General features: G+C 40.8%; 1 protein-coding gene across 1 annotated transcript in view; it reads right to left on the bottom strand.

Moving 5' to 3' along the window:
* Window positions 1-913: 913 nt before the first annotated feature.
* RUNX1T1 (RUNX1 partner transcriptional co-repressor 1) overlaps window positions 914-11,444 on the bottom strand; it is a 150,201-nt gene continuing 139,670 nt past the window's right edge. The window contains 1 exon segment of the mRNA XM_052651782.1: window positions 914-1,189. Within this exon segment, the coding sequence (XP_052507742.1) occupies window positions 914-1,189 (276 nt within the window).

The raw sequence follows: 11,444 nt of genomic DNA, 5'->3' as shown, positions 1-11,444 counted from the left end.
GCTCTGTGGAACCTTGCAAAAGTGAAGAAACGTTGAGGGTTGTTTAGAGCAGCTGGCTGGTGTCAAAGCTGCCAGGGTGCTAATAACTGCAGGCTGAGTCTCTGACTTCTGTGTGTGTGTGTATATATACTTATATATATATATATATAAAAATATATATATATATAAAGGAGCCTTTTGTGTTATGGCATTTTTTTCTTGCTGTTGTGTTCACATATCCCACTGCAAAATCATCTTTCATCTTTCCTTCTGTTGACCTGGATATTATTATTTCTTTTCAGAAACAGGAAAAAAACCCCGAACATTTGTGTCTCCTTCCAATATGCTACACATCTGCGCGTTATGTAGCGGGTCTTCAAAGTTCAGTTAGCAACCCACGGACGCCATTCATCTTCTTGTTAAAATGTCTACTGCTGTAGCCAATGCTCATGCCCTTGAGGGTTTTCCTCTTTTTTTTTTTTCCGTTATTGGATATAAAGAACATTGTGACTTAATATTAGCATTTTTGCTTTCAACAGCAATTAGCAATCTCTTGGTTTGCTGTTTGGTAAAGCATCGGTTAATGAGGTCATCTAGTTTAAAATCCCAGCTACTGGAAAATAACAGGGAGGAGGTCAAATCTATCATTTCATGTTATATTCTCTGCTCTCTTTTCAGTTCTCTAAGGAAAAGAAATCTTTGTTATCCACAATAAGTCATTATGACCCGTTACTGGCCTTCTGTTTTACGATCGCCTCAAGATACAGTTAGGTTCTCTCTTGCTGAAAGTACTGAAACAGGATAGTTCGTCTATAAACAAACAAAACAAAACAAAACAAAAAAAGGAAAAAAAAACAACTTTGAGCATCTGAGGATGAGGAATTGGTTTCGTGTTGGTTGTGTTGTCTTTCCTCCGACAGTTCTGAGTGCACGTCTAGCGAGGTGTCGTCTCTATGGTGGAAGGGGTCCCTGGGGTGGTCGACCTGGGGGTGGCCGCTGGTGGTGTGTCCATGGGGCTCCCGGCCCCACTGTTGGGCGTGACGGAGGAGCTGACGGCAGGTGTGTCCCCCTGCTGCTGGGCCTGCAGGGTCTGTCCACAGATGTGGTGGTGCTTCTCCCAGTCTTTGTGCTGGCAAAAGGAGCCACAGTATCGGGCTGTGTTACAGCCACTGCAGGTCTCGCTGGCTTTACGGCCGCAATTCCAGCAACTCTATGGGAGGAGGCAGAAAAGGGTGACATCTCCAATTAGTACCTGGACCAGGTCAAACTCTGAGAAAGAAACTAGGCAGGAATGCCCCCACCCCTTACTTTTAAGAACGGTGAGAATGAAAAATCCATGTGTGTATTTGTACACACACTGAACACACTGGAGATGTTGGCTTTGGTGTGGTGACTGCCCAGACTTCAAAAACTCTTAAGACAGCTACACAAACTGGTTGAAACTCTTTCCCATTTTCACTGTAAAATTCCTTCTTGTTAGGTTTAGTATCCTCACATATAAATTTTCTGTTCATCCATACTAACAATTGGTACAACTGAATTTTTTCCTCTCCTAATGAGAATACCACCATGGAAAGATACAAAGACACCAGTCCTGGAGAAGCTTCTTTCTAGACAGTAACAGGAACCACAAAGGAACTATGAGAATGATCTGGGGACGACAGAAGATGAGATGGTTGGATGACATCACTGACTTGATGGACATGAGTTTGAGCAAGCTCTGGGAGTTGGTGATGGACAGGGAGGTCTGGCGTGCTGCAGTCCATGGGGTTGCAAAGAGTTGGACTCAACTAAGCAACCGAACTGAACTATTAGATTCAAAGGAATATAATGGACTAGACAGAGAATTTTATTCCCTGCTCCAGCACAGACCAGAAAGATTGGGGCACGCATTCAGTTCTCCCCCACTGCAATTAGTTATTTACTGTACCTGAAAACCAAATGGTAGGAAAGTCTCAAAACAATCCCCTGTAACTTCAGCTCCCTCAAGATTGGATCCTTGGTTTGTTTTTTCTCTGATATATTCTAAGCACCCAGTACCTGATATATATATATATATATATATAGTAGGTGCTCAATAAATATTTGTGAAATCAATAAATCAGATCACCTAATTTGGCTTTGAAAAACCAGAAATACTAAAACTGGGTAAACAACATTTCAATTTTCATATACTGCTTTCCGGCTGATGGAGTTCCTTTGAAGCTCATTTGTACCTCAGCAGCTCTGAGGAGTCAGAAAAGCAGAGGAAACTGAAAACTCTAGTGAGTTCTAGCACCCTAGCAAGAATACTGCCAGTCTCCACGGGTGTTTTCCAAGAAGTGAGAAAAGCAGAAATGAGGCTGCCTCTGAGATAAACACACCATGAAGCTGGGCACAGGCTCACTAGAGACAGAAAAGCCCCTGCCTGGGAAGATCCTGGGAAATGAGGGAGCTTCGGGAACCACACTGACGATGACAGTGCCATAAGGGCCCTTCTAGGAGGGGGGGAAACTCAGGAAGCCTCCTTGAAATGTTTGTGCCTCCTTTGGCAAGACCATCCATTGTGCAATGTTGTATCAAGCAATCTTAGCTCTGTACCGTTCGTCATTTTATTCTTTATCTTCCTTGGTTTTATTTTCTTGCCAAACAAACCTCTGACTGTAATCTGGTAACCCCAACCAGCTGAAAGCATGTGGCTGTTATCACAATTAAAATATAGCTTTTTAAAGCCCCGATCTATGTGGATATGAAAAAATCTCCCCACTGTGCTTCCTGCGATTATTTTTGCTTTCAGCATGCTGGTGGTTTGGGTTCAGGTGGGCTCATAAGCCTGTTAAAAATGCCCCAGTGGAATGTCAGCTCATCACCCTGGACTGTATGCTTTTACCACTGTGCAAAATATGCTAAGGAAATTTTAGCATTCGTCCTAATTTGGCTAACAAATAAAGGGCTCTTAGAGTCTTTCAAGTCCTTGAAGCCTATAAACTCAAGAACGATAGCATAAAACTTTTATAAAGAGCTCAGTCCTGTGTTCATATTTCTTTACCACTCAGAAATGACAGCCCGATGAAGAGGAAAAAATAAAAACTTTAAGATCTCAAAGTCTGGCCAGTAGAAGGTGTTGCAAGTGAACATATCTAAGGAAATCTAGAAGTTTGATTTCTATGCTAATGTTATAAATAAAAATGGAATTACAATTAACAGTCAATACCAGAACAAAGTAATTTTTTTCTACTGCAGTTTAATTTTCCTGGGAAAATATCTCAAAAAATATGTACCTCTGATCAGAGGCTTCATGACCATAACCAGAAGCCCTTCTTTCTGAAAATTAACTCAATCTTATCGCATGGACTATGGTGCCACAAAGACCTGAACAAACATGGGCCTGTCCATCCTCCAGAGCAGCGAGGTATGACACTCAGCACTCAGGGTGGTTTACTTCCTTGAGCTTTAGGCATTTCGCATAATGCCAGCTGGATCCTGGAACAAACTCAGAAATAAGTGAAATTCCTAACTTACATCAGAAAATCCCAACTAGAGAACCCAGACTGAGACCCAAAACAATATTTTAAGGAAATTAAACATCTAATCTGAGTCAAGTGGCTTCTTTAGGAAATACCCTGGTATAAGTCCTATCCGTTTCCTGGCAGAGTCACATCTTGGCAGACACAAGGCAGTAACTGCCTGGTTCTCAATGGCTCCTTCAGATTGAAATCAGATGTAGGTAACTGTCTCAATTTAAGTTGATTAAACACACAGACTAAACCAGGTAATTACAAATGCATGTGTGGGGGAATGGAAAGAGGAGACAGAATGGGGACTTCTTTATTTTTTAAAGTGTTTTGAAAGATGGGAACAATTTTAAGAATAAAAAAGTGGAACAATGCCAAATATAGAAACAGATGTTTTGGATTATAAAGCTGCTGGGAAACAAGACTTTTTTGCTGAGCATCTCTGGATTCTAATCCAGGATTCAAGGGCTCTAGTTTTTACCTCCAGTCCCATTCTGAAGTTGTTCAATCCCATTCATTTACCACCCACTACTGAGACAAAAAACAACTTATGACTTTAGAAAGGTGCAAAAAAGAGTAATTCAAATAAGCTGGTGGAAAAAAAAAAACACAAAACCTGCCTATTTTTTATTGCTCTTGAAAATGCACTGCAATGAATGTGTAGGGAAATTTAGCTCAAGTGTTCAACAAATGGAAAACTCCAAAGTGCAGATGCCTTTTTAAAAGTTCATTAGAGGGACTCCCCTGGCGGTCCACTGGCTAAGACTATGTGCTCCCAATGCAGGGGGCCAGGTTCAATCCCTGGTCAGGGAACTGGATCCCACATGAAATAGAGTTCCCTACCGCCTGCTGAGAACAAAGAGTTTTTGCATGCCACAGTGAAAACTGAAAATCCGTGTGCTGCAACTAAGACTCAGCACAGTCAAATAAATAAAAAATATTTTTAAAATAAAGTTATTAGAAAACAAGCAAAGCAATTTCCACTAATTCCTTCTGGGTGGCTCTACCAAATTTCCTGTTAGCTAATCCATACCTGTTGGAGAAGGCAATGGCAACCCACTTCAGTACTCTTGCCTGGAAAATCCCATGGGCAGAGGAGCCTGGTGGGCTACAGTCCATGGGGTCGCGAAGAGTCGGACACGATTGAGCGACTTCACTTTCACTTTTCACTTTCTTGCATTCTCCAGTGTTCTTGCCTGGAGAATCCCAGGGGTGGCAGAGACTGGTGGGCTGCCGTCTATGGGGTCGCACAGAGTCGGACACGACTCAAGCGACTTAGCAGCAGCAGCAGCAACAGCAGCAATCCATACCTCTAAGACTGATGCCTGACCAGGGGCACCTGGTCCCTCAACCATCACTTCTGGGAACCATGGATCTTATCAGTACTTATGAGTGCAGAATCTTATATCAAATTTGAATCATTTTTAGTTTCTAAGCTTTCTGTCATTCACAAAGGTGGAAAACTGCAAATTGTGTATGATACCCAGGGGTATATTCATAAAGGCAGGGTGTTAAGGTGGTCAATGGCTTCATCTAACTTTACATTTTTCAATTTGTGCTTTTCATATTCAAGCTAGTACTTCCTAATGGTTGCTTGTTTTCTTCATTGATTTTTCAGATAGATGAGCTTTGCTTTCAGTCTTTTAAGCAATGATTCTGGTGACAATTAGCACAACAGTATAGACATCTCAAAAATACCATTTCATAGCAAATTTTGTTCCCAAAGTCCATGGCAGTTTATAGTCTTCCTTTATTTGTGATATTATTCTTTTTTCATAAGGAATATTTTTCCTCCCTATCATGAGAATCAGCCATTTTCCAAAGCTAGGCTAGGACTCAGATGAAGAATAGGAGGCAGAACACAGCCCTCCCTTTATAAACGTACTGACGCTACATACCGACATGGAAATGATAGACTGAAGCCCTTGGTGCCATTGCTGCACGTCAAAGACTACTGACACTTGTCTCATATCAACAATCTTTTTGTTCCTATGAACAAAATTATTTCCTTCATCTGGTTGTTTTAGATACAGAGAGAATGGTCTTTCTGTCCTACTAGCAACATAATAGCTTTTCTGGTTCTTACCATTGGAAATTCCTTTTACAAGAAACAAAACATTTTCTCCTAAGAAGTTTCTGCGCTCTTATCCACCTATAATTCTTTAAAAAAAAAAACAAAAACAAAAAAACCTTGCACACAAGTGATGGCCAAAGAATAAAGCAGAATAGATTATAACTGAAATTTCCAAAATGTAAGTAACTTTTTACAGCAAATAACTTCCATATCTATGAAATTACACAGGCAACGTTTAATTCATCATGCCTTTGGACTGCAAACCACTCTTTCTAAAATGCCACACTTTGTCCATTGCAGATCTTTCTCATAACCTGTTTTGGCAGGAATAATGTTAGAAGGGCACTGCAACCGTAAACGTTGACAGACGTTGGACCAGGAAGTTGCAACCAAAGAAAAAGTATTATCATGGTATGTAATGGAAATGGCTTCCAATTTTGAGTGGCTTCAGAGTCGTTCCTTCTTGGTTTTTCACTTCTAGCTATATCACTTAGTGGCTTTAGAACCACAAGCAAAGTACTTAACCTCCTAGAGTGGCAGTACCTATAAAGTAGGAAGGATAACTATAGGATTATTCAGGATTATATCAGTGCTAACTAAGGGGTCCAGATGCTCACTGGATCCTGAATAAATGGCAGGAACTAATACCACCTCCTCCTTTTGGCACTGGTTGAAAGCAAATGAGACTACATACATCTTTGCACGGCACAATCTTTACAATCAGAAAGCTCATGGTCCTGTGCCTCCCCTTGAGGGACACTGACAGCTACACAGACAGAACATGTCCTTACTTCCACTAATATGTCATTAGTGGCCACTTACTTTTTCTCCTTCCTCGCTGCCCTCAGATCTTCTGAAGATTTACTACTGACCATTTCCCCATTCCTCCTTTTTAAAGATAATATCCATCACTGGGACTTTCTTGCAGTCCAGTGAATAAGACTCCATGCTCCCAAAGCAGGAAGCCTGGGTTCCATCCTTGGTTGGGGAACCAAGATTCCACACACCATGTGGCACAGACAAAAAAAAATTTTTTTAATTAAAAAACAATTTTCCTTGTGGCATGTCTCCCTAACTTTGGGTTTGAGATAACAAAAACTATTTTTCTTATACTATAACCTCTCTGTCTTCTATTTTTTTATGTCCCTCTAAATATTTGGCAAGGAGGGAAGTTGGCATAAAGAAAAGAAATATACTTTCCTCCCTATGCGTTCCCTTTCAGTCATGGTTTTAACTATTAGTTGTAAGAAAATGACTCTTAAATCATCTTCCAGGCTTTATTTCTTTCGTGAGCTTCTCTTCCTTTCAAATGCCTGTTCTGTAGCACTACCGGGATGCTCCCCTGTTATCTGAGTCAGTAATCCCTAAATTCGACTCCCTGGCGTGGTCCTTTTCAGTTACTGGCAACAATCAGGCCCAAGACTTTGTCATCTCATTGGAAACTCCCCAACAACCTCTCAGAGCCAAACCCCACAGATCTTGCTTCTCCCCTGATCTCCCTTCCTTTCCAGTCTCACAGTTATTATTGAAATTCCTTCCCTGCTCTTCCTGTTACAATAGCTTTTTAATTGATTTTTTTTGTCTCTCTCTTACATATTCACACTGTTCGTTTGTAAGGTGAATTTTATAAAAAAATATTTCTACTTATCTTACTTGTACCTATTATCCACTTTCCTAGATAAGTCACAGAAACATTATCCCAGTTTTACAGATGAGAAAACCAAAGTTCCAAGAGATGAATCACTCCAGATCATTCTGGGCCCAATGGACCAGCCACTACACCATGAACATCTATGGATTCAGACAGCCGGCCTTTTAGTAAATTAAACAGATAAGCAAAAATCTTGAGTTAACATAGAATCAGCTCCTACTCTGAAAGCTCCAGATTCTTCTGGGGATCAACAGGGCTGATTAGATTGTGAGGGTTTTTCCAGGAGCCATGTTGGGAGACTTCGTGGTGGCTACATGCTAGAGTCCACTGGGACCATTCCCAGAGGCTGGGCCACACTGCTCAAGATCCACTGGGAATGGCTCCATGAATTCTAGAGGGGGTAATAAAGATGAACCTCTCAGATTTACTGATTTACAATATTAGGGCTCAGAAAGTTCTGGAAACCAAGTCTGAAGGTTCAATCAGTGTTTCTACTTAAGGGCCACAAAACCACCCAATATAAGCGTGTGTATTTCTGCACCTACCTAGGAATATGAATAAAGACTGCTTCAGTCTGTGGTGAAATAGCACTTTAATAGCTTCAACACAAAACTAACTACTGGAATAGCACAATTATTGACTCTCTCTTTGAGGCTCAATTCCAGTCATGTCCTTTGAATCCCTGAATCAGAAAAAGTTATGGATTTCAAAGAAAAGCTGCAGCATGTCCCTTTTGAAATAGTTCTAATCTAACAATATTCACTGGAAAAAAAAAGACTATATATGTTTACAGACAGGAACTAGAAGTGAATATAAAAAAAAACAGTTGAAGATGACCAGACTCAATGAATTTCCTTTCTTTTGATTTTATGCTAATTCTGGCTTTACATTCTTGATGAAACATGTAATACACTTAAAGAGATAAAGTACAAAAAATGTCATTTGCTTGTGTCTCCCTAAGCAGTCCAGTAACTTTCATGTGGTTGGTGATAACTATTACTAGTCTATAAACCAAAGTGAAATTAGAGAATGGATGAGGCAATATGGGGGTGGCGTGGATAGTGTGTGGAGGGTAGCTACAGAATAGCTGCTGACTTGTCCTTAAGTATCAGATGAAACAAAACTTCTTTCCAGAAGCCTTTGCACTAAAGTCCATGAAGACTCATAATTTAGTGATCTGAGTCTTCTAATGAATTATAGTGAACACAAAGGTAGGGACCTGTGTACCTTCATTGCCTGGTGCTATCCCTGCCATATAATAAAAGCTCAGTAATTTGTTATTGACAGAATAAACACATAAATGAATATAATTTAGAGCAATATGTATCAAATAACAGGTCACAAACATGAGTTTTTAAAAGAATATCCATTCATTTCTGGGTACAGATTGAAAAATCAATGGATCCTACCTTAATGGGACTATATACAAATTTCAATCAATTGCTATGATGGCTAGACCAATTATTCATTTCAACAAATAAAGAACAATTCAGAAAATTTCTGGAGCATTGTGCTATATGGACCTTTGTTGCTGTTGTTCAGTCTCTAAGTTGTGTCCAATTCTTTGTGACCCCATGGACTGTAGGACGCCAGGTTCCTCTGTGCTCCACTACCTCACAGGACTTGCTCAAATTCATGTCCATTGAGTCCGTGATACTATCCAACCATCTCATTGTCTGCTGTCCTCCTCTCCTTTTGACTTCAAGCTTTCCCAGCATCAGGGTATTTTCCAATGAGTTGACTCCTCATATCAGGTGGCCAAAGTACTGCAGTTAAGCTTCAGGAATAGTCTTTCTAATAAATATTTAGGGTTGATTTCCTATAAGATTGACTGCTTTGATCTCCTTGCAGACCAAGGAACTTTCAAGAGTTTTTCCCAGCACTACAATTCAAAAGCGTCAATTCTTCGGTGCTCAATTCTATATGCTCCAACTCTCACATCTGTACATGACTACTGGAAAAACTCTGTCTTTGACTATATGAACCTGCTTTTTAATATGCTATCTAGGTTGGTCACAGCTTTCCAAGCAGCACGTGTCTTAATTTCATGGATGCAGTCACCATCTGCAGTGATTTTGGAGCCCATGAAAATAAAATCTGTTACTGCTTCCACTTTCCCCTCTTCTATTTGCCAAGACGTGGTGGGACTACATGCCATGACCTTCATTTTTTAAATGGCGCGTTTCAAGCCAGCTTTTTCACTCTCTCACCTTCATCAAGAGGCTCTTTAGTTCCTTTTCACTTTCTGTCATTACAGTGGTATCATCTGTATATCTGAGGTTGTTGATATTTCTCCTGGCCATCTTGATTCCAGTTTGTGCTTCATCCAGCCAAGCATTTCGCATGATGTACTCTGCATAGAATTTAAATGAGTAGGGTGACAATATACAGCCTTGACGTACTCCTTTCCCAACTCTGAACCAGTCAGTTGTTCTATGTAAGGTTCTAACTGTTGCTTCTTTACCCGCATACAGGTTTCTCAGAAGACAGGTAAAGTGGTCTGATATTCCCATCTCTCTAAGAATTTTCCACCAGTTGTTGTGATCCACACATGAAAGGCTTTCACACAGTCAATAAAGCAGAAGTAGATGTTTCTCTGGAACTCACTTGCTCTCTCCATGATCCAGCCAAGGTTGGCAATTTGATTCCCAGTTCCTTTGCCTCTTTGAAACCCAGTCTGTACATCTGGAAATTCTCAGTTGACATATTGCCAAAGCCTAGCTTAAAGGATTTTAAGCATGACCTTGATAGCATGTAAAATGAGCATAATTGTACAGTAGCTTGAACATTCTTTGGCATTGCCCTTCTTTGGGACTGGAATGAAAACTGACCTCTTCCAGTCTTGTGGCCACTGCTGAGTTTTTCACATTTGTTGACGTACTGAGTGAGTGCAGCACTTTCGCAGCATCAACTTTTAGGATTTGAAATACCTCAGCTGGAATTTCATCACCTTCACTAGCTTTGTTTGTAGTGATGCTTTCTAAGGCCCACTTGACTTCACACTCCAGGAGGTCTGGCTCTAGTTGAGTGATCACACCATCGTGATTATCTGGATCATTGAGACCTTTCTTGTATAGTTCCACTATGTATTCTTGCCACCTCTTCTTAATCTCTTCTGCTTCTGTTAGCTCCTTACAGTTTCTGTCTTTTGTAATGCCCATCCTTGCACGAAATGTTCCCTTGATATCTCCAATTTTCTTGAAGAGTTCTCTAGTCTTGCCCAGTCTGTTGCTTTCCTCTATTTCTTTGCATTGTTCATTTTAAAAAGGCCTTCTTATCTCTCCTTGCTATTCTCTGGAACTCTGCATTCAGTTCAGTATATCTTCCCCTTTCTCCTGTGCCTTTTGCTTCTCTTCTTTCCTCAGTTATGATTAAGCCTCCTCAGACAATCACTTTGCCTTCTTGCATTTCTTTTTCTTTGGGATAATTTTGGTCACTGCCTCCTGAACAGTTTAATGAACCTCTGTCCATAGTTCTTCAGACATTCTGTCTACCAGATCTAATCCCCTGAATTATTCATCACCTACCCTGTATAATCAAAAAGGATTTGATTTAGGTCATATCTGAATGACCTGATGGTTTTCCTTACTTCAATTTAAGCCTGAATTTTGTAGTAAGGGCTCAGGATCTGAGCCACAGTCAGCTCCAGGTCTTAATTTTGCTCACTCTATAGAGCTTCTCCATCTTTGGCTGCAAAGAACATAATCAATCTAATTTTGGTATTGACCATCTGGTGAGGTCCATGTGTAGAGTCAAATTGTGCTGTTGGAAAAGGGTGTTTGCTATGACTAACATGTTCTCTTGACAAAACTCTGTTAGCCTTTGCCCTGTTTCACTTTGTACTCCAAGGCCAAGTTCAGTTCAGTTCAGTCGCTCAGTCATGTCTGACTCTTTGCGACCCCATGAATTGCAACACGCCAGGCCTCCCTGTCCATCACCAACTCCTGGAGCTCACTCAAACTCAAGTACATCAAGCCAGTGATGCCATCCAGCCATCTCATCCTCTGCCATCCCCTTCTCCTCCTGCCTCCAATCCCTTCCTGCATCAGTCTTTTCCAATGAGTCAACTCTTCACATGAGGTGGCCAAAGTACTGGAGTTTCAGCTTTAGCCTCATTCCTTCCAAAGAACACCCAGGGCCGATCTCCTTTAGAAAGGACTGGTTGGATCTCTTTGCAGTCCAAGGGACTCTCAAGAGTCTTCTCCAATACCACAGATCAAAAGCATCAATTCTTTGGCACTCAGCT

The sequence above is a fragment of the Budorcas taxicolor genome, chromosome 14 (assembly GCF_023091745.1).
Source record: "Budorcas taxicolor isolate Tak-1 chromosome 14, Takin1.1, whole genome shotgun sequence".
Classification (NCBI taxonomy): Eukaryota; Metazoa; Chordata; class Mammalia; order Artiodactyla; family Bovidae; genus Budorcas; species Budorcas taxicolor.
The sequence above is the reverse complement of the archived record's forward strand: the minus strand, read 5'-3'. Positions and strand labels throughout refer to the sequence as shown.